At 45.7% G+C, this 22549-nt stretch overlaps 2 protein-coding genes across 4 annotated transcripts in view; one reads left to right on the forward strand and one right to left on the reverse strand.

Moving 5' to 3' along the window:
- LOC136679802 (E3 ubiquitin-protein ligase znrf3-like) overlaps window positions 1-12690 on the forward strand; it is a 139803-nt gene extending 127113 nt beyond the window's left edge. For both annotated transcript variants that reach the window (XM_066658481.1, XM_066658482.1), the window contains 6 exons: window positions 3055-3129; window positions 3510-3641; window positions 3915-4022; window positions 4442-4609; window positions 7481-7583; window positions 9507-12690. In XM_066658481.1, the coding sequence (XP_066514578.1) occupies window positions 3055-3129; window positions 3510-3641; window positions 3915-4022; window positions 4442-4609; window positions 7481-7583; window positions 9507-11083 (2163 nt within the window). In that variant the 3' untranslated portion in view covers window positions 11084-12690. The remainder of the gene's footprint in view (window positions 1-3054; window positions 3130-3509; window positions 3642-3914; window positions 4023-4441; window positions 4610-7480; window positions 7584-9506) is intronic.
- A 905-nt stretch (window positions 12691-13595) lies between these two features.
- Window positions 13596-19416, reverse strand: LOC136679333 (2-methoxy-6-polyprenyl-1,4-benzoquinol methylase, mitochondrial-like). Of its 2 annotated transcripts, none has more exons than XM_066657793.1 (7): window positions 19079-19416; window positions 18639-18788; window positions 16697-16915; window positions 15886-15992; window positions 15080-15168; window positions 14889-15000; window positions 13596-13954 (listed from the first exon to the last, which is right to left on the reverse strand). In XM_066657793.1, the coding sequence occupies exons 1-7, from the start codon at window positions 19296-19298 to the stop codon at window positions 13853-13855; spliced, it is 999 nt and encodes a 332-aa protein (XP_066513890.1). In that variant the 5' UTR covers window positions 19299-19416; the 3' UTR covers window positions 13596-13852. The 2 variants fall into 2 exon arrangements, with proteins under 2 accessions (XP_066513890.1, XP_066513892.1); XM_066657795.1 differs by having other exon boundaries at window positions 13597-13954; window positions 19097-19399.
- Between the last annotated feature and the right edge of the window lie 3133 nt (window positions 19417-22549).

Consider the following 22549-nt stretch of genomic DNA (forward strand, 5'->3'; position numbering starts at 1 on the left):
CACACACACCGCTCCACATTAAAAGATAGTCGCTTCTTACTCACACACACCGCTCCACATTAAAAGATACAGTCGCTTCTTACTCACACACACCGCTCCACATTAAAAGATAGTCGCTTCTTACTCACACACACCGCTCCACCTTAAAAGATACAGTCGCTTCTTACTCACACACACCGCTCCACCTTAAAAGATAGTCGCTTCTTACTCACACACACTGCTCCACATTAAAAGATACAGTCGCTTCTTACTCACACACACCGCTCCACCTTAAAAGATACAGTCGCTTCTTACTCACACACACCGCTCCACCTTAAAAGATAGTCGCTTCTTCCTCACACACACTGCTCCACATTTAAAGATACAGTCGCTTCTTACTCACACACACCGCTCCACCTTAAAAGATACAGTCGCTTCTTACTCACACACACCGCTCCACCTTAAAAGATACAGTCGCTTCTTACTCACACACACTGCTCCACATTAAAAGATAGTCGCTTCTTACTCACACACACCGCTCCTCCTTAAAAGATACAGTCTCTTCTTACTCACACACACCGCTCCTCCTTAAAAGATACAGTCGCTTCTTACTCACACACACTGCTCCACCTTAAAAGATACAGTCTCTTCTTACTCACACACACCGCTCCTCCTTAAAAGATACAGTCTCTTCTTACTCACACACACCGCTCCTCCTTAAAAGATACAGTCACTTCTTACTCACACACCGCTCCACCTTAAAAGATACAGTCGCTTCTTACTCACCCACACCGCTCCACCTTAAAAGATACAGTCTCTTCTTACTCACACACACCGCTCCTCCTTAAAAGATACAGTCTCTTCTTACTCACACACACCGCTCCTCCTTAAAAGATACAGTCGCTTCTTACTCACACACACCGCTCCACCTTAAAAGATACAGTCGCTTCTTACTCACACGCACCGCTCCACATTAAAAGATGGTCGCTTCTTACTCACACGCACCGCTCCACGTTAAAAGATACAGTCACTTCTTACTCACACGCACCGCTCCACGTTAAAAGATACAGTCACTTCTTACTCACACGCACCGCTCCACGTTAAAAGATACAGTCACTTCTTACTCACACACACCGCTCCACCTTAAAAGATACAGTCGCTTCTTACTCACACACACCGCTCCACATTAAAAGATACAGTCGCTTCTTACTCACACACACCGCTCCACATTAAAAGATACAGTCGCTTCTTACTCACACACACCGCTCCACATTAAAAGATAGTCGCTTCTTACTCACACACACCGCTCCACCTTAAAAGATACAGTCGCTTCTTACTCACACACACCGCTCCACCTTAAAAGATAGTCGCTTCTTACTCACACACACTGCTCCACATTAAAAGATACAGTCGCTTCTTACTCACACACACCGCTCCACCTTAAAAGATACAGTCGCTTCTTACTCACACACACCGCTCCACCTTAAAAGATAGTCGCTTCTTCCTCACACACACTGCTCCACATTTAAAGATACAGTCGCTTCTTACTCACACACACCGCTCCACCTTAAAAGATACAGTCGCTTCTTACTCACACACACCGCTCCACCTTAAAAGATACAGTCGCTTCTTACTCACACACACTGCTCCACATTAAAAGATAGTCGCTTCTTACTCACACACACCGCTCCTCCTTAAAAGATACAGTCGCTTCTTACTCACACACACCGCTCCACCTTAAAAGATACAGTCGCTTCTTACTCACACACACCGCTCCACCTTAAAAGATACAGTCTCTTCTTACTCACACACACCGCTCCTCCTTAAAAGATACAGTCTCTTCTTACTCACACACACCGCTCCTCCTTAAAAGATACAGTCACTTCTTACTCACACACCGCTCCACCTTAAAAGATACAGTCGCTTCTTACTCACACACACCGCTCCTCCTTAAAAGATACAGTCTCTTCTTACTCACACACACCGCTCCTCCTTAAAAGATACAGTCTCTTCTTACTCACACACACCGCTCCTCCTTAAAAGATACAGTCTCTTCTTACTCACACACACCGCTCCTCCTTAAAAGATACAGTCTCTTCTTACTCACACACACCGCTCCTCCTTAAAAGATACAGTCTCTTCTTACTCACACACACCGCTCCTCCTTAAAAGATACAGTCGCTTCTTACTCACACACACCGCTCCACCTTAAAAGATACAGTCGCTTCTTACTCACACGCACCGCTCCACATTAAAAGATACAGTCTCTTCTTACTCACACACACCGCTCCTCCTTAAAAGATACAGTCGCTTCTTACTCACACACACCGCTCCACCTTAAAAGATACAGTCGCTTCTTACTCACACACCGCTCCACCTTAAAAGATACAGTCACTTCTTACTCACACACCGCTCCACCTTAAAAGATACAGTCTCTTCTTACTCACACACACCGCTCCTCCTTAAAAGATACAGTCTCTTCTTACTCACACACACCGCTCCACCTTAAAAGATACAGTCTCTTCTTACTCACACACACCGCTCCACCTTAAAAGATACAGTCACTTCTTACTCACACGCACCGCTCCACGTTAAAAGATACAGTCACTTCTTACTCACACACACCGCTCCTCCTTAAAAGATAGGGAACTGGTGCATTTTAGCGTCTCCTTTAAGACGTCGTCGGGTTCAGATTCTTTGCCGGGTTTTAGTTTTTTATTTGATCTTTAAACCTCTGTTCAGTAAAACTGTGAAGTGTAAAACTTTTTTTTTATGTATTCTTCAAGTTTTGTGTTTGTTTTGTTCAGAATTTGGATGTAATTCTACTTTTTTTGAAAAGTGTTTAGAAATGGATTGTTTTTGTCTTTTTTCAGCTTTGTTCTGATGGACTCCACGCAGGTTGCTTTGTGGCGTGCTGAGCTTTTTTGGTTCTGAGCGTATGTTTTTACTGCTCTAGTGTTTCACAGTAAAGAGTCCCTCTCTCTCCTCCCCCCTCTCTCTCCTCCCTCTCTCTCACTTTCTCTCCCCCTTCCCCTCTCTCTCTCCCTTCCCCTCTTCTCCCTCTCTCGCTCTCAGGCTAAGAGAGCTGTACAGAGAGGAGCTACAGCGGTGATCTTTGATGTGTCTGAAAATCCAGATGCCATTGATGAAGTGAGTAAACTCTCTCTCTATCTCAGTTCAGCTTGGCTTTATTTATAAAATAAATATCATCAATATTAACCTAAAATCTTAATATAAAATACAACTAATAGATAAAATCAATAACAGTAATAGTAATGATAATAGGGCAATTAATCAATCAATTAGAGAAGAAAAAAGATAAAATATTGAATAAACAGAATAAGGTACAATAGTCAATAAGTGTTTACATTCTTATTTATAGTGTTTGAGGTGGGGCATCAGTAGTGTCTCTCTTTCTCTCCTCTCTCTCTCTCTCTCTGTCTGTCTCTCTCTCCTCTCTGTCTTTCTCTCTCTCTCTCTCTCGCTCCCTCTGTCCCTCTGTGTGTCTCTCTCTCTCTCTCTCTCTGTAGTTGAATCAGGTTGTTGAAGACCCCTTGAAGAGGCCGGTGGTCTACGTAAAAGGAGCTGACGCTGTGAAATTGATGAATATTGTAAATAAGCAGAAAGTGGCCCGAGCCAGAATTCAGCACCGTCCTCCACGGGTGAGTTTCTCTTTCCAGGATCTCAGTGGTTCTCCTGTGACGTATGACGTTCCGCGGTTCTCCTGTGTGAATGACGTTTCGCGGTTCTCCTGTGTGTATGAATTCTGTGGTTCTCCTGTGTGTATGAATTCTGTGGTTCTCCTGTGTGAATGACGTTCTGCGGTTCTCCTGTGTGTATGACGTTCTGCGGTTCTCCTGTGTGTATGGCGTTCTGTGGTTCTCCTTTGTGAATGGTATTCCATGGTTCTCCTGTGTTTGATCTTGTTCCTCCAGCCAACGGAGTATTTCGACATGGGGATTTTCCTGGCGTTCTTCGTGGTGGTGTCCCTAGTTTGCCTGGTTTTGCTGATCAAGATCAAACTGAAGCAGAGACGCAGTCAGGTACCGTTTACCATAACAAAGTGGGTTCCTTAGTGTTCCTTAGCATTCCTCAGAGCACATAGTGGGTATTTTAGCATTCCTCAGAGAACATCGTGGGTTCCTTAGCGTTCCTCAGAGAACAGACTGGATATTTTAGCATTCCTCAGAGTACGGAGTGGGTTCCTTAACGTGCATCAAACAACACAGTGGGTTCCTTAGCGTTCTTCAGAGAACAGAGAGGATATTTTAGCATTCCTCAGAGAACAGATTGGGTTACTTAGCATTCATCACATAACAAAGTGGATATTTTAGCATTCCTCAGAGAACAGTGTGGGTTCCTTATAACTCCTTACAGATCAGAGTGGGTTCTTTAGCATTCCTCAGAGAACAGAGTGGGTCCTTGAGGTGGTTAAAAGTCTCACGTTTTCCTCTGTGTCCAGAGCTCCATGAATAGAATGGCCGCCCAGGCGCTGGAGAAAATGGAGACGAGAAAGTTTAAGGCAAAAATGAAGGGTCAGCGCGAGAGCAGCTGCACAGCCTCAGATTCTCTGAGCAGCAGCTCCACATCCGACTGTGCCATCTGCCTTGAAAAATACACAGACGGAGAGGTGAGTAAACAACACACAACTGACCCCAAAACCGATCTGGTAGTTTTGTACAGCCCACGTTTGTACTGTTCTGAGGAGAGCTGTGACCTGTACTGACTGCTGTGACCCATACCGTACTGACCATTGTGACCTTGTATTGTTCCTAACAGAACAGAGTGGGTTTTTTAGTGTTCCTCCGAGAACAGAATGTGTTACTTAGTGTTCTTAAGGTTTGACCTTGTATTGACCACTGTGAGCCATACTGTGCTGACCACTGTGACCCTTTACTGACTGCTCTGACCCATACTGTAGTGAGTTCTGTGACACTGACTGTGACCCTGTAGTGACTTTGGTGATCCTCTAATGAAGAAATGTGACCCTTACTGTACTGACTGCTTTGACCCTGTACCCTACTGACCACTGTGACGGTACTCTACTGACAACTGTGACACTGTATTCTACTAACCACTGTGACACATACTGTACTGTCCGCTTTGTCGCTGTACCCTACTGACCACTGTGACCCTGTACTGTACTGACCACAGTGACCCATACAGTACTAACCACTTTGACCTTGTACTGTAGTGATCACTGTGACCCTTACTGTGCTGACCACTGTGACACGTACTGACCGTACAGACTGCTGTACTGAGCGCTATGACGCGTATGGTACTGACCACTGTTACCTGTACTGACCACTGTGCCCCTTTACCCTACTGACCACTGTGACCAATACTGTACTGACCACAGTGATGGTACTCTACTGACCACTTTGACCCTGTAATCTACTGACCACTGTGACACATACTGTACTGTCCGCTTTGTCGCTGTACCCTACTGACCACTGTGACCCTGTACTGTACTGACCACAGTGACCCATACAGTACTAACCACTTTGACCTTGTACTGTAGTGATCACTGTGACCCTTACTGTGCTGACCACTGTGACACGTACTGACCGTACAGACTGCTGTACTGAGCGCTATGACGCGTATGGTACTGACCACTGTTACCTCTACTGACCACTGTGCCCCTTTACCCTACTGACCACTGTGACCAATACTGTACTGACCACAGTGATGGTACTCTACTGACCACTGTGACCCTGTAATCTACTGACCACTGTGATGGTACTCTACTGACCACTGTGACACATACTGTACTGTCCGCTTTGTCGCTGTACCCTACTGACCACTGTGACCCTGTACTGTACTGACCACAGTGACCCATACAGTACTAACCACTTTGACCTTGTACTGTAGTGATCACTGTGACCCTTACTGTGCTGACCACTGTGACACGTACTGACCGTACAGACTGCTGTACTGAGCGCTATGACGCGTATGGTACTGACCACTGTTACCTCTACTGACCACTGTGCCCCTTTACCCTACTGACCACTGTGACCAATACTGTACTGACCACAGTGATGGTACTCTACTGACCACTGTGACCCTGTAATCTACTGACCACTGTGATGGTACTCTACTGACCACTGTGACACATACTGTACTGACTGCTTTGACCCTGTACCCTACTGACCACTGTGATGGTACTCTACTGACCGCTGTGACACATACTGTACTGACTGCTTTGACCCTGTACCCTACTGACCTCTGACACATACAGTAGTGACCGCTGTGACCCGTGCTGTACTGACCGCTGTGACCCGTGCTGTACTGACCGCTGTGACCTGTACTGTGTTGACCACTGTGACCTGTACTGTGCTGGCCCTGTAACCGTGTACCATACTGACCACTGTGACCCTGTACTATACTGATCATTGTGACCCTGTACCCTACTGACCACTGTGACCCTGTACTATACGGACCATTGTGACCCTGTACCCTACTGACCACTGTGACCCTGTACTATACTGATCATTGTGACCATGTACCCTACTGACCACTGTGACCATGTACTATACTGACCATTGTGACCCTGTACCCTACTGACCACTGTACTGACCATAGTGACACTGTACTGTACTGACCACTGTGACCGTGTACCCTACTGACCACTGTGACGGTACTCTACTGACTGCTGTGACCTGTACTGTACTGATCACTGTGACACATACTGTACTGACCGCTGTGACCCTGTGCCATACTGATCACTGTGACCCTGTACCCTATTGATCACTGTGACACATACTGTACTGATCACTGTGACTCTGTACTATACTGACCACTGTGACCCATACTGTACTGACCATAGTGACACTGTATTGTACTGACCACTGTGACCCTGTACTATACTGACCACTGTGACCCATACTGTACTGACCATAGTGACCCTGTACCCTACTGACCACTGTGACCCATACTGTACTGACCACTGTGACAGTACTCTACTGACCGCTGTGACCTGTACTGTACTGATCACTGTGACACATACTGTACTGACCGCTTTGACCCTGTACTATACTGATCACTGTGGCCCTGTACTATACTGATCACTGTGGCACATACTGTACTGACAGCTTTGACCCTGTACTGTACTGATCACTGTGACCCTTATTGTGCTGACCACTGTGACCCGTGCTTCACTGATCGCTGTGACCCATACTGTGGTGATCACTGTTACCCGTGCTTTACTCATCGCTGTGACCTGAACGGTGACCCTTATTGTGCTGACCACTGTGACCCGTGCTTCACTGATCGCTGTGACCCATACTGTGGTGACCACTGTTACCCATGCTTTACTGATTGCTGTGACCCATACTGTACTGACCGTTGTGACCTGAACGGTGACCCTTATTGTGCTGACCACTGTGACCCTTATTGTGCTGACCACTGTGACCATGTACTGTGCTGACCGTTGTGACCGTTTACTGACCACTGTGAGCTGTACTGTGCTGACCGCTGGCTGTGTTCTGTGTGTGTTGATCAGGAGCTGCGAGTGATTCCTTGCGCTCATCGTTTTCACAAGAAATGTGTCGACCCCTGGCTGCTCCAACACCACACTTGTCCCCACTGCAGACACAATATCATTGGTAAAACACACACACACGTACACACACACACACCTGCCCCCACTGCAGACACAACACCACTGCTAAAACACACACACACACACCTGCCCCCACTGCAGACACAACACCATTGCAAAAACACACACACACACACACACATATATCTGCCCCCACTGCAGACACAACACCATTACTAAAACACACACGTGTACATACACACCTGCCCCCACTGCAGACACAACACCATTACTAAAACACACACACACACACCTGCCCCCACTGCAGACACAACACTATTACTAAAACACACACACACACACCTGTCCCCACTGCAGACACAACACCATTACTAAAACACACACACACACGTACACACACACCTGCCCCCACTGCAGACACAACACGATTACTAAAACACACACACACACCTGCCCCCACTGCAGAAACAACACCATTACTAAAACACACACACCTGCCCCCACTGCTGACACAACACCATTACTAAAACACACACACACACACACCTGCCCCCCACTGCAGACACAACACCATTACTAAAACACACACACACGTACACACACACCTGTCCCCACTGCAGACACAACACCATTACTAAAACACACACACACATACACACACACCTGCCCCCACTGCAGACACAACACCATTACTAAAACACACACACACACCTGCCCCCACTGCAGACACAACACCATTACTAACACACACACACCTGTCCCCACTGCAGACACAACACCATTACTAAAACACACACACACGTACACACACACCTGTCCCCACTGCAGACACAACACCATTACTAAAACACACACACACATACACACACACCTGCCCCCACTGCAGACACAACACCATTACTAAAACACACACACACACACACCTGACCCCCACTGCAGACACAACACCATTACTAACACACACACACCTGACCCCCACTGCAGACACAACACCATTACTAACACACACACACCTGCCCCCCACTGCAGACACAACACCATTACTAACACACACACACACACCTGCTCCCCACTGCAGACACAACACCATTACTAACACACACACACACACACACCTGCCCCCCACTGCAGACACAACACCATTACTAAAACACACACACACACCTGCCCCCACTGCAGAAACTACACCATTACTAACACACACACACACACCTGCCCCCACTCCAGACACAACACCATTACTAAAACACACACACACACATCTGCCCCCCACTGCAGACACAACACCATTACTAACACACACACACACAACTGCTCCCCACTGCAGACACAACACCATTACTAACACACACACACACACATCTGCCCCCCACTGCAGACACAACAACATTACTAACACACACACACCTGCCCCCCACTGCAGACACAACACCATTACTAACACACACACACCTGCCCCCCACTGCAGACACAACACCATTACTAACACACACACACCTGCCCCCCACTGCAGACACAACACCATTACTAACACACACACACACACACATCTGCCCCCCACTGCAGACACAACACCATTACTAACACACACACACATCTGCCCCCACTGCAGACACAACACCATTACTAACACACACACACACACCTGCCCCCCACTGCAGACACAATACCATTACTAACACACACACACACACATCTGCCCCCCACTGCAGACACAACACCATTACTAACACACACACACACATCTGCCCTCACTGCAGACACAACACCATTACTAACACACACACACACACCTGCCCCCCACTGCAGACACAACACCATTACTAACACACACACACACCTGCCCCCACTGCAGACACAACATCATCTGTAACACACACACACACACACACACACACAAACACACACCTGCCTGAGATTTTGTGTGTGTAGATGGGTTTTTTTTAACTGTTTTTTTTCTGTCCAGATCAAAGGAAGGGCAGTCCCGGTGCCGTGTGTGTGGAGGCGGGGAATACCGTTCTGGGGCGGCAGCAGAGGGTGGTCCTCCCTGTGCACTATCCCGGACGAGTTCACCGCGCTGTTCCCGTTACAGCATTCCCCACTCGCACCAGCATGGACCCCCATGGGAACACCATCACGGTCCTGACGGTGGAGCAGCACCCTGAGCAGAACCTCTTTTCCCCACAGTCCACCTTCCTCCGGTACCCATTCCACCTGGATCCACACCACTGCACCCTGGAGCATCGCGTCCCACCGTACTCTCAGCCCCATGCCTTCAAGCGGCGCTTCCACGGGCGGAACTTCTCCCGCTCTGTGTGTTTCCCTCCGTATGACACCATGTACCAGCACTACTTCCTTCAGGGCTTGAGCTTCCCCCAGAGCGAGGTCCCCCCCGGCTCCACTCATCATAAAGCGAGAATGTTCCCCCCAGGCCTGCTGTACCCTGCCATGGTGCACGTTGCGCCCGCACCGTCCACCCGTCCTGGTGAGTCAGGGCGCTCGACAGTGCCTGGCTGCTACCACGGCGACGGCTGGCCAGACTGTCCTGGCAGCGACAGCAGCAGCAGCAGCGGCTCGGCACAGTGCCGGTGTTCCTCCAGCGACTCTGTTCTGGATGTCAGTAACCAGGGTGTCTATGGCAGCTGCTCTACCTTCCGAAGCTCACTCAGCAGCGACTACGACCCGTTTGTCTACCGCAGCCGGAGTCCTTGCCACTCCGCTGAAGACACTCTGCCACCAGGCTGCTCCGGAATGGAGTTCCTGCATCCCCCCGCCCGCTACAGCTCCAGGGAGCGACTCTCAGACTGCAGCAGCCAATCCTCACTGGAAACCAGGGACTTTACTAGCACTACCTCAGCTCTTCCCTTAGGGGTTACTCCCTCAGCTGGGCCCCTAATGGGCCCTCATTTGGCCTCGGCAGGACCCCTAGGGAGTCCCCCCTCAAACTCATCTGGGCCCCTAAATTGCCCTTATTTGGCAGGACCCCCAGGGAGCACTTCATCAGCCAAGCCAGTAGGGGGTGCTCATGAACACTGTGTGGCGGCTTGTAACTGTTGCTGTGAGGTTCTGACCATGAGTCTCGAATCTAAATCACAGAACCAACGCTGCAGACGAGCAGCAGAACCTCCGACCAGTCCTCCACAGAACTTTTACGGTGAGAGGCTGTCCCCTGGGGAGCGGCGTTCCTGCGAGGGTCCACCCTGCTGTTTCTACACAGAGCACCGCGTGGGTCGCTGCGGCGAGGACTACACCATTAACATTCAGTACTCGGACAGTGACGGCTGCTCGGGACAGAGCTGCTGCGAACACAACCACAGAATTCCCATCATCCCAGAGGACTCGGACTGCGATCTGGGCCTCCGAACCAATCCACAGCTAAACATTCTGCCACCTCGACTAACAGGGGAACGCGAGAATGGAGTTCCAGGGTTTTTCAGCTCGGGTCCAAGTCGAGGTCAAACTCATGAACGGCTGGAGGAGGGGCCGGCACCGTTCTCTCAGTGCAGCGATGCACCCCAGACTCAAGAGGGCGCCACTCTCTGAACTCGGAGCAAAGGCTCAGATTCTTATTTTGTGTTGAAGTGAGGTTTGGAATTCTCTTCATTCCTGTGGCGTTTGGAGCAAACACAGCACAAACTCATCTTTAATTCTAGCACGTTGCCTGCTTGAGGCATGAGGAAGCGCGCGTGTGCTGAAATGACTTGAGGTTCCAGATACTGACCTCACCGACGACTCACGTTTCGACAGAAAACTGTCCTGTAACCAGCCTCTCAGCCATGTGCGGAATTCCAGGGATGAGCTGGATTTCTCTGTGGGAAAAATGAAGGAAATGGTTCAGAGACTGAGGTGTTTGGTCAGGGTGGGGTCATTAAGGCCTAGACATGCTAGCAGCTAACTCTCTGAGCTGACCGTGCAGCTGTGGTTGACAGCGCTGACCAGTGCCCCCTAGAAATCACTCCAACACTGTCCACCCATAGCTCACTGACCTCACTGCTGTCCACCCATAGCGCACCACTCTCCACCCACAGCACACTGACCTCACCACTGTCCACCCACAGCATACTGACTTCACCACTGTCCACCCATAGCTCACTACTGTCCACCCACAGCACACTGACCTCACCACTGTCCACCCACAGCACACTGATCTCACCACTGTCCACCCATAGCTCACTACTGTCCACCCACAGCACACTGAGCTCAGAGAAGTCCAGCGTTTCCCACGGTTCCTGATGTAGGTCCAGTTATGCTCAGACCCAGAACTTTTCACATGAGCGTTACGGGCGCTGCAGCATCAGCAGCTCATTACAGTGCGTTCTGATAGAGTCTCTCTCTCTCTTCCCCTCATTTCTTTTCACCCTCCCTTTTCTTTCTCTCTCTCTCAGGGTTGCCATATCATTAGTTCTGAAACAGACCAAGTAAACCTTAATTTTTGTTTCCGTTTGTGTGAGAGGATGCAGAGTGGTTTGTATTTCACACCAAAGTTATATTCCTCCTTTGATTAACTTGAGAATTAGCAAAAATCTCCAGAAACAGTTCACAGCTGAATTTTATTTTGCTTCAGTGAAACAGGCTTTTAAAATTTTTATTTCAGTTTTATATCCTGGTCTTGTTTTCTGAGCACTTGTTTCTTAAATGTAAAATGGAAGCTATGGGTCTGTTCTGAAGACACCAAAGTGAACGATATTTAAAAAGATTGTAATCGGGTGGGGAAAAATAGAAAATAATAATAATCGCACCACCATCCTCATGCCTTTAACTCTTTTCAGCTGTTTCTGTGAAATCTTCCCCCGATACCTTTAAATATGTTTATTTTCCTGTAAACTCAAGCAGGCGGTGCATTCGTTCTTCACTGTTTGTAGCACTTACCAAGATTCTATCAAAATATGTACAAAATTGTTTTTTTAAGGTGAAATCTTCTGTGGTCGGATCAGCTTCACTTTCACTTTATTTCTGTTTATTTTTGTGTAAACTGCACATTTCACAAATGGAAATGTTCTCTGAATATTTATTGACTAATATATTTAAGAGTAAGCCATGTGTCTCCCTCAGTTTCTGCAGAAGGCTGAGATTTGGTCGGGGAACCTTTGTAAATTCGAGGTCCTCTGACCAAACGCAGCGCGACTCCTCAGTCACAACGTGTAAAAACATCTGAGAATTAAAAGCTTTTATTCCGCTGCGAGGCTCTTGAGTGTTTACTGATTCTCTGCAGCAGCCAGTGCACTTCCTGTGCTCAGAAACCCCAGATTAAACCAGAAGCGGAGGGGCGGGGGTGAATGGAGTTGTGTGCTCCCAGAATCCTATAGGACAGTCCAGATCCCAGACTCAAAATGTACCCTCTGCAGCTGTAATGGAGGCTTCTGGGGGGCAGTGGTAGCATCTGAAACTCTTTGGGCTCATGAGCAGTGTGTTACACAAAAAAAGAGACTTTAACTTATTTATTTCTAATAAAGAAAGTATTCCCATCGAACTGGAGCTGGAATCACTGCCCCTGCAAAAGACACACCTCTCCTCCTCCTCCATTAGTGGCCTTCTATCCACTGTCAATAAATTATTAAAAATGCTCCAGTTGTGTGTTACTGGGGCTGTGCTTCTCCGCTGTTTACAAGCTCAGCAGGATGCCTCTGAACGCTGCAGTGTTTACATAGTGTTATATCTCTGAAGCCGTATCCTTCGTTCCCCTCTAAACGTGTAGAAACACGGCCCGTTCACAGGAACCATGGTTCCAAGAGTCGGATTCAGAGTTCTTTTAGGAGAAAAGCTCGTAGAGGTCTTCCGTCATTTCAGAGTTCACTTTTATGTCCCTTAAATAATTCAAAGGGACAGTCAAGGTTTTTACAGCTTTAGTGGCTACAAAACTCTAAGTGAAAAGTTTACCTTAAATCACTGCATCCACAGAGACCATGGGCACCAGCATCAATCTAATACAGTACACCACCACCACCTCACTTCTCCAAACACAGCTCAGAAACAGAGTAACCTGCTTCTTTCTGATGAAAATCAGTCAGTGGTTATCCTTCTGAACAAACGACAAACAACGAATTGAAACGGTCTCAGAAACAACTTTCATTCGTTTAATTCTACACTTTTTAATAAGAATGTTCACTTTATCTGCGTCCGAGGCAGACCCCTCAAACAACACAAAAGAACTCCGCTGAAGATGAATTCAGTAGAAAAATGCCTCTGTGGCGCCCCCTGGGGCTGTGTGGGTCCTATTCTCTTCGGTAATTAGACAGCCTAGACTCGACTCTTCATTAGAACTTCTGTGTTGATTTGTATGGGAACAGTCAGCAGTTCAGCACTTGCTTTCTCTCAAAGTTTAAATCCTGAGTGGATGGCCACCACTCCTCCAGTCAGATTCATGTACTGGACCCGAAAGAAACCAGCATCCTCCATCATCTCCTTAAACGTCTCCTAAAAAGCAGAGAACGCAAACATTAATCTCTTCGTCTCTGAACCAGAGCTGCAGCTAGTGACAGACCCATTAGCACCTTTGATTTCAGGTCATTCCTAATTACATTAAATAATTGATAAGTTTAAAATAGCAATGTAGAATATTGTTCTGCATTTATATATGTCTTCATCATCCAGTGGAAAACCCTGTAGCTCTGTGGATGTTTGAACACAGCAGTGTGTACATCTCAGGAAGAATGAACAAAAAGAAATGCTCCAAAATGACTCTGAATTCTATCTTTTTTTACTTCTGTGAAGGTACTGTTTCTGAGATGAATGTTTTTCTTTGGGCAGTGATGATATCATTTAAAAGACATTAATGTTTAACGAAATGATTAACGTGAAGTCCACCAACCCACACACTGTGCAACAATCCTAATGCTAACAATAAACTATACGACTTTTAACTAAATTAAATTCTTAGATCATCACACACTTTAGCCCCAAACTATGATTTTACAAAGTCTGAGAATCTCAGAATAGAATAGAGCTTTATGATTCTGACAAAGCACAACACACACACACACACAATAGTAAAAATAAAATAACAACAATAATAATAATCTTGCAGTGTCATTGATTACAGGCTGCAACTAGACTCCTCCAACTCAGAAAAACTGTCACTGAACATGCTCTACGTTAAAGTTGATTTAAACCCCATCTCATCTCCAGGACTTATTTTGCATTAACTGTAACAAAAGTTTAGATATTCATCGCTCCTGCAGAAGAGGCTGCGTTTATGTGAGAGCGCAAAGATGAGGTTAAACACAGCAAATAAGATGAGTGCGGAGACATAAGGGCATTGAGTAAAAATGGCACAAACACACAGAGGGCTGTGAGGCTTGTGTGAGGAGGGGTTCCTCTGTAAAACAGTGACGGTATTGAAGACTGTTACCTGGTCAGGAAACCTGCGGATACTCTCCACCAGGTACTGATAGGACATCCAGTCTCCAGCAATCACCTCCCCCAGCACCGGAATCACCTGGAAACTGTACGCATCGTAGAGCCTGAAAAACACCATCATCACCGTCACATTCATCGTTAGTATCTCGTTCTCTCTGATGTGAGACACGTCTCAGTTCTTACTTTGAAAGCAGGGGGTTAGAGACTTTACTGAACTCCAGACACAGGAAACGGCCGCCAGGCTTCAGAACACGTACAGCTTCCTGTAGAGCCTGAAAACACACACAAACAGCATTTTAAACAACAGAAATCTGTCTTCCCTTAACGAACAGTGTCCTGAGTAAGGGTCAAATCTGCTTCATTCCAAATTTCAGAACTACAGACCACATCTACACTTTACACCCCCTGATCCGCCAACACCTTCACCAAACCCAACACAGGAAAGTCCTCGCCTATTCTGTAGATTTCAGGAAGGTGTTTAACTCTATTTGGCCGAGGGGCTGTACTTCACTCTCCTACAGAGCGGAGTCAAGGGTAATCATCAGATCATCATGAGTAAATATCATCAGATCAATGTGTTCTGAAAAACAATGTGCCGTACAAACTGGAAACGAGGAGTGAGGCAGGGCTGCAGCCTGAGCCCAACAATGTTTAACATCTACATTAATGAGTTAGCGGGGCAGCTGGAGCAGTCTGCAGCCCCCGGTCTCACTCTGCAGGACGGGGAAGTAAAGTTCCTGCTCTACACAGACTACCTGGTGCTGCTGTCCCCGACAGATACAACAATAAAGCTGTTAGAATGTGAATCTGAGAGAGAGAAAACTGACGGAAAGAGAGAGAGAACAGAGGGAGCGAAAGGACAGATGGAGAGAGAGAGATTCAGGACGTGTACATTTCTGAACCACCAGGATCCACCAAATGCCCTCAGAACACAAATCAGAACTGATGAACGAGACAGCCAGAGTGAGTGAGTGTGTTTGTTTGTTTACTTGCTGGATGTGTGTTACGTTGCGAATGCCAAAGGCGATGGTATAAACATCAAACTGATTATCATCAAACGGCAGCTCCTCCGCATCCCCGACAACCCAGTGAACACCTGTAAACATAAACAAACATCCTGTAAACAAAATGTCCAGTAAACACCCGCAAACATAAACATCCTGTAATATGTCCAGTAAACACCTTTAAACAAAATGTCCAGTAAACACCCATAAAAAAACATCCAGTAAACACCCGTAAACATCCAGTAAACATAAACAAACATCCAGTAAAATATCCAGTAAATAACGGTAAACATAAATAAACATCAAGTAAACAAATGTCCAGTAATCTCCTGTAAAAAAATAAACATCAGTAAAAAAAAGTCCAGTAAACACTTGTAAACATTAATAAACATCCAGTAAATTCCTGTAAACATAAATATCCAGCAAACACCTATAAACATAAACATCCAGTAAACAAAATGTCCAGTAAACACCTGTAAAAATAAACAACACTTAAACTTCCAGTGAACAAACATCTAGTAAACACCTGTAAAAACCAGTAAACATAAACAAACAACATCCAGTAAAAACCTCTAAATATAAACACCCAGTAAAAACATGTCAATATAAACAATGAACACCCAATATACCAATGTAAAAAGAAAACAATAAACACCCATCAAACACCTGTAAAGATAAACAATAAACACGTGTAAAGATAAGCCATAAACACTCAGTAAACACTTTATTATAAAAACAAACCCCCAGCAAACACATGTAAACATAAATAAATACCCAGTAAACGTATGTAAATTACCAGAGGTAATTCCTGCTCTTTCCGCACGCTCCTTTCCCACCTTCAGCATTTCCTTGTTTATGTCACACACCATGGCCCGGGACTCCATAGGCTCTGCCTCCTTGCCATAGTCTGCAGCGACCTCCACCCACGAAGGCGTCTGATTGGCTCTTGCTCTCTGCCGCAGCTGCCGCTGTCTGACGGATTGAGCGTACTCCAGGAAGCGGAAGGAGATGTCTCCTGGAAAATTACCAACTTTACACCTCATCTCCTCAGAACAGCTGATTCCTATCTAGCTCTGTGTGTGTGTGCATAGTGAGAGATTGTGTGTGTAGTGAGAGAGGGTGCATAGTAAGAGAGAGAATACATAGTGAGAGAGAGAGAGTGTGCGTAGTGAGAGAGTGTGCATAGTGAGAGAGAGAGAGAGTGTGCGTAGTGAGAGAGAGAGTGTGCGTAGTAAGAGAGAGCGTGTGCATAGTGAGAGAGAGTGCGTTGAGAGAGAGTGTGCGTAGTGAGAGAGTGTGCATAGTGAGAGAGTGCATACTGAAAGTGTGTAGTGAGAGTGAGAGAGAGAGTATGCGTAGTTGAGAGAGTGTGCATAGTGAGACAGAGAGAGAGAGCACGCAGTGAGAGTGTGTGTATAGTGAGAGAGAGATTGTGCATAGTGAAAGAGAGTGTGAGTGTGTGTGTGTAGTGAGAGAGTGTGCGTAGTGAGAGAGACTGTGCAAAGTGAGAGAGTGCATAGTGAAAGAGAGTGTGTGTGTAGTGAGAGACTGTGCATAGTGAGAGAGAGTGTGCAAAGTGAGAGAGTGTGTGTGTAGTGAGAGTGTGCGTAGTGAGAGTGTGCATAGTGAGAGAGAGTGTGCGTAGTGAGAGTGTGCATAGTGAGAGTGCAAAGTGGGAGAGAGTGTGTGCGTAGTGAGAGAGTGTGCATAGTGAGAGAGAGTGTGTTTCAATCTGTGAGTGTGTAGTGAGAGAGAGAGAGTGTGCATAGTGAGAGAGAGAGTGTGCAAAGTGAGAGTGTGTGTGTAGTGAGAGTGTGCATAGTGAGAGAGAGTGTGTGTAGTGAGAGAGAGTGCATAGTGAGAGAGTGTGTGTAGTGAGAGAGTGCATAGTGAGAGAGAGTGTGTGTGTAGTGAGAGAGAGTGTGTGCGTAGAGAGAGAGAGTGTGTGCGTAGAGAGAGAGAGTGTGTGTGTGTGTTTCAATCTGTGAGTGTGTGAGAGAGTGTGTGTGTAGTGAGAGAGAGTGTGCGTAGTGAGAGAGAGTGTGTGTAGTGAGTGTGTGCAAAGTGAGAGAGAGTGTGCGTAGTGAGAGAGTGTGTGTAGTGAGTGTGTGCAAAGTGAGAGAGAGAGTGTGTGCAAAGTGAGAGAGTGTGCGTAGTGAGAGAGAGAGTGTGTGTTTCAATCTGTGAGAGTGTGAGAGAGTGTGTGTGTAGTGAGAGACTGTGTAGTGAGAGTGTGCAAAGTGAGAGAGAGTGTGCGCGTAGTGAGAGAGAGTGTGCGCGTAGTGAGAGAGAGTGTGCGCGTAGTGAGAGAGAGTGTGCGTAGTGAGAGAGAGAGTGTGCGTAGTGAGAGAGAGAGTGTGCGTAGTGAGAGAGAGTGTGTTTCAATCTGTGAGTGTGTGAGAGTGTGTGTTTCAATCTGTGAGTGTGTGAGAGAGAGTGTGTGTTTCAATCTGTGAGTGTGTTAGAGAGAGTGTGTTTCAATCTGTGAGTGTGTGAGAGAGAGTGTGTGTTTCAATCTGTGAGTGTGTGAGAGAGAGTGTGTGTGTAGTGAGAGAGTGTGCGTACTGAGAGAGAGAGTGTGTAGTGAATGTGTGTGTTTCAATCTGTGAGTGTGTGAGGGAGAGTGTATGTGTAGTGTGTTTGAGTCTGTGAGAAAGTTTGTGTGTAGTGTACAGTGCGTTTATAGCATGAAGTGTGTGTGCATAGTGTTTGTGTATAGTGTAGAGTGTGTGTTTTACCGGTTCCTCCAGCTGTGTCGAGCAGCTGTAAACCTGGCTGTGGGTTCATGACGTGAAGCAGTGTGTCCTTCCACAGACGGTGAATCCCCAAACTCATCGCATCATTCATTACGTCATATTTTTGCGCCACACTCTCAAACACCTTATAGACTGATACACAAACAAATAAAAAAGGAAAACAGAAACATATGAGTGTAAAATCACAGGTGGCAGTGATTGTTGCTCTGGAGCAGCTGAAAATCACTTAACAAGGAGACTCAGGGGTGTTTAAGGCGGAGAGTCTCTGTGTGGAGGCTATATGTGTACTGAGAGAGTAGTGTGTGTGTGTGTGTGTGAGTGTGAGAGAGTGAGAGAATGCGAGTATGTATGAGCGAGTGTGGTGTGAGAATGTCTAAATTGTGTGGAGATTAATAAATGTATTTAATGTGGAACTGCGGTACCAGGACAATGTTTCTGACCTCTCTCCGCCTTCTCGTGCTCGGGGACCGTTTGGAAGCCGAAGTGTGTGTCTTTGGGCTCGGATTCCGCGCTGAAGTTGCGGGCCGTAGGGGGCTCTCTCCGGTTCAGAGGGACTCCCGCTGTAGGGGCTGTTCTGGAGGTTATTCTCCTGTTTGTGAACCTCAACACTTTCTTTGGGATCCCTCTTAAGGACGCGGCCATCTTCGGTTTAAAATTAATATGGACGTCACAAAACTGCGACGGAGTTCTTTTGTAGTTCACGGAGCAATAAAGGACTACAACTCCCCTACCCTTCGATTCAACGTTGTTTACACACACACACACACGCACGCACGTACGTACGTAGCCACGACATGATTTGTTTGTTTTATTTAAGTGTTGGCATTAAGGGAAATAAATGTGAACCTCCTTAGACAGACAGGCTAAACCGTCTGAGAACTGCCTAGAGGCATCACCTAGGCTCAACTTTACAACTGTGACTTTGCCCTGAATTAAATGTAAACGTAGAAAAATCAATGTGGAAAACGATTATGTAGAAAAACGTATAAAATTTGACGTAAATGAAGCCGCCCCACCCCCACCACCAGACTGCAATTATGTAAATAGCCCTAGATTATCAGGCAAAGGAGGTGGAGTATGTGTAATTTATCAAAATACCCCAGACATCAGTCTTAAACAGTGTGACACCTTCACTTCTTTTGAAGTCCAGTCACAAAAAAGGACGCATTTTTATTATGTAACATTTACAGACCACCACGTCCTTACTCATAATTATCCATTTTGAGAAGGCAGATGACCCACTAAAAAGGCATTCACTTCAACCCTAGACTCTGTTGGTGTAACAGAGTTATATATATATATATTAAAAAAAAAATAATATATATATAAAAAATCATTATTTCCTATAAAATGACCTGTTCCACAATTATTGGCACCCTTAACAATTTCTTGAAAATAAAAGTATTTGAACCATTTATGTCATTTCTACTGCAGTGTATAAAGTGGATCAAAGTATCTTGAATTACTTTAATTAGTAATTCATCACTTCCTGTTTCCATGGGGTATAAATATGGCATTACACAGAGGCCTATTTCTCTTACTCACTCTTAAACATGGGAAAGAGAAGAGCACACACTATTCAAGTAAAGTAGATGTGTGTCAACCTTCATAAATCAGGTAATGGCTACAAGAAAATAGCCACTCACCTGCAGATGTTCTTATGTACAGTCAGAGTAATCATCAAAAACATCTGGACCTGTGACAAACATCTGGGACTGTGACAAACAAGCCTGGAAGAGGACGCAAGTGTATCTTGCCACCACACACAGTGAGAAGGATGGTAAGAGAAGTAGTAAGTTATCCAAAGCTCACTGTAAGAGAATTGAACATTGGACATTTTTTAATCAGAATCTGGGGGCCTCGGCCCGAAAGCTGAAGATGGGTCGTCACTGGGTCTTTCAGCAGGATAATGACCCTAAACATGGCCAAATCTACTCAAAAATGGTTCACAAGGCACAAAATGAAGCTTATGGAGGGTGATATATATATATATATATATATTGTTCTCCCCGTGTCGGCGTCGGTTTCCTCCGGGTGCTCCGCTTTCCTCCCACAGTCCAAAAACACACGTTGGTAGGTGGATTGACGACTCAAAAGTGTCCGTAGGTGTGAGTGTGTGAGTGAATGTGTGTCTGTGTTACCCTGTGAAGGACTGGCGCCCCCTCCAGGGTGTATTGCTGCCTTGCGCCCAATGATTCCAGTTAGGCTCTGGACCCACCCCGACCCTGAACTGGATAAGGGTTACAGATAGTGAATGAATGAATGAATGTATGTGTGTGTTTAAGACTGAATTGAAATCTAACAGAGCATTTGCAATCAGATAGTAGTTTATTAACCTTAAGGTGGTCGACACACAATAGCACGGAGTACTATGTGAATGTGGACAAAGAAAATGTTTTCACAGAGAGTTTATAAAGGTAGTTTATACGTCATAAACATAAGATAATCACTATAAGTTTCTGCAAGCTTAGTTTTCTTAGAAACGTCCCAGTTTGATAAACAAGCTGAGGGACAGAAGGTTTGGTTCTGATAAAGCTCTGACCTCGAACTGACCTTGAATACAGTTAATTTGTGAGTTCTGTTGAAAATTAGAAATGAAAATACAGACAAAACAAGCAGACAGGGTCTTAAACAGAGACATATAAACATTTCCATTACACACGCTTTCCCTACTCTCAGTAGTGTTTGTGCATTGCTGGAAGTAAGTCGTGTCAGAGAAGCTCTGCGTAAAATCTCATATTTTAACTAACTATATTACAGCATTTACTTGCTGTGTTTTGATGAATATTAAAGCATTTTGTATACATTTTTACTTGAATTCCTCTACAGAGCTGTAAGTGGGTGGCGGCATTTTTTATTTTGGCGCCAGTTGCACTCTGCTGAACAATGAGCTCTGCAGAGTGCAACTATGAAAACATAACCTGAGAAAGAGATTGTGTATGTGTGTATGCAGGCACAATAAAGTCACAGAGAGCGAGAAAGATATCCTGAGCCGGCCCAATCCACAGTGTTAAACCCGACCTGGCTGCCACCCGATGTGAATGATATAAAACATAATGTAATTGTAAAAGAAAAACTTGAAGCCTTTTACCCACTCCCACAGTTAGAACTAGAGAAGATTATCCCCTCCGCAAACTGTCCAACTTGCACACTTGATGCAATTCCCACAAAGTTGCTCAAAGAAGTACTACCAGTTATTATTAATCCTCTTTTAACTATAGTAAACTCATCCCTTAGTCTGGGCCATGTACCCAAAGCTTTTAAACTAGCAGTTATTAAACCTATGATCAAGAAACCAAACCTTGATGCTAGTACACTGTCTAATTACAGGCCTATTTCAAATCTGCCATTTCTGTCCAAGATCTTAGAAAAAGCCGTGGCCCAACAACAAGTTCATATCTACATAAGAATCATATATATGAAAAATTCCAATCTGGATTCAGGCCACATCATAGCACTGAGACAGCTCTAGTCAAGATCACAAATGATCTTCTTCTTCTTGCCTCTGATCAAGGCCACGTATCCCTGTTGGTGCTTCTTGACCTAAGTGCAGCCTTCGATACAATAGACCACAATATTCTTATAGAAAGGTTAGAAAACATGGTTGGAATCACAGGGACAGCCCTATTATGGTTCAAATCTTACTTAACGGAACGTTATCAATTTGTAAAAGTAAACGATTTATCTTCAAATTATTCTAAAGTAAGATTTGGAATTCCACAAGGCTCTATTTTAGGACCATTATTATTTACATTATACATGTTACCGCTAGGCACAGTTATAAGAAACCATGACATTAACTTTCACTGTTACGCAGACGACACACAATTGTATATTTCAGCCAAGCCCGATGACAAACACAGATTAAAGAAAATAGAGGACTGTGTAAAAGA

The sequence above is a fragment of the Hoplias malabaricus genome, chromosome Y (genome assembly GCF_029633855.1).
Source record: "Hoplias malabaricus isolate fHopMal1 chromosome Y, fHopMal1.hap1, whole genome shotgun sequence".
Taxonomy (NCBI): Eukaryota; Metazoa; Chordata; class Actinopteri; order Characiformes; family Erythrinidae; genus Hoplias; species Hoplias malabaricus.

Bases quoted from the DNA above. Each gene is read 5' to 3' on its own strand.
- LOC136679333 (XM_066657793.1), bottom strand. From the start codon at position 19,298: ATGGCCGCGTCCTTAAGAGGGATCCCAAAGAAAGTGTTGAGGTTCACA. The intron at 16,916-18,638 runs GTAAAACACACA...GTAATTTTCCAG, and splicing joins CGACACAGCTGGAGGAACCG to GAGACATCTCCTTCCGCTTC. The intron at 15,001-15,079 runs GTAAGAACTGAG...GGTGTTTTTCAG, and splicing joins TCTAACCCCCTGCTTTCAAA to GCTCTACGATGCGTACAGTT.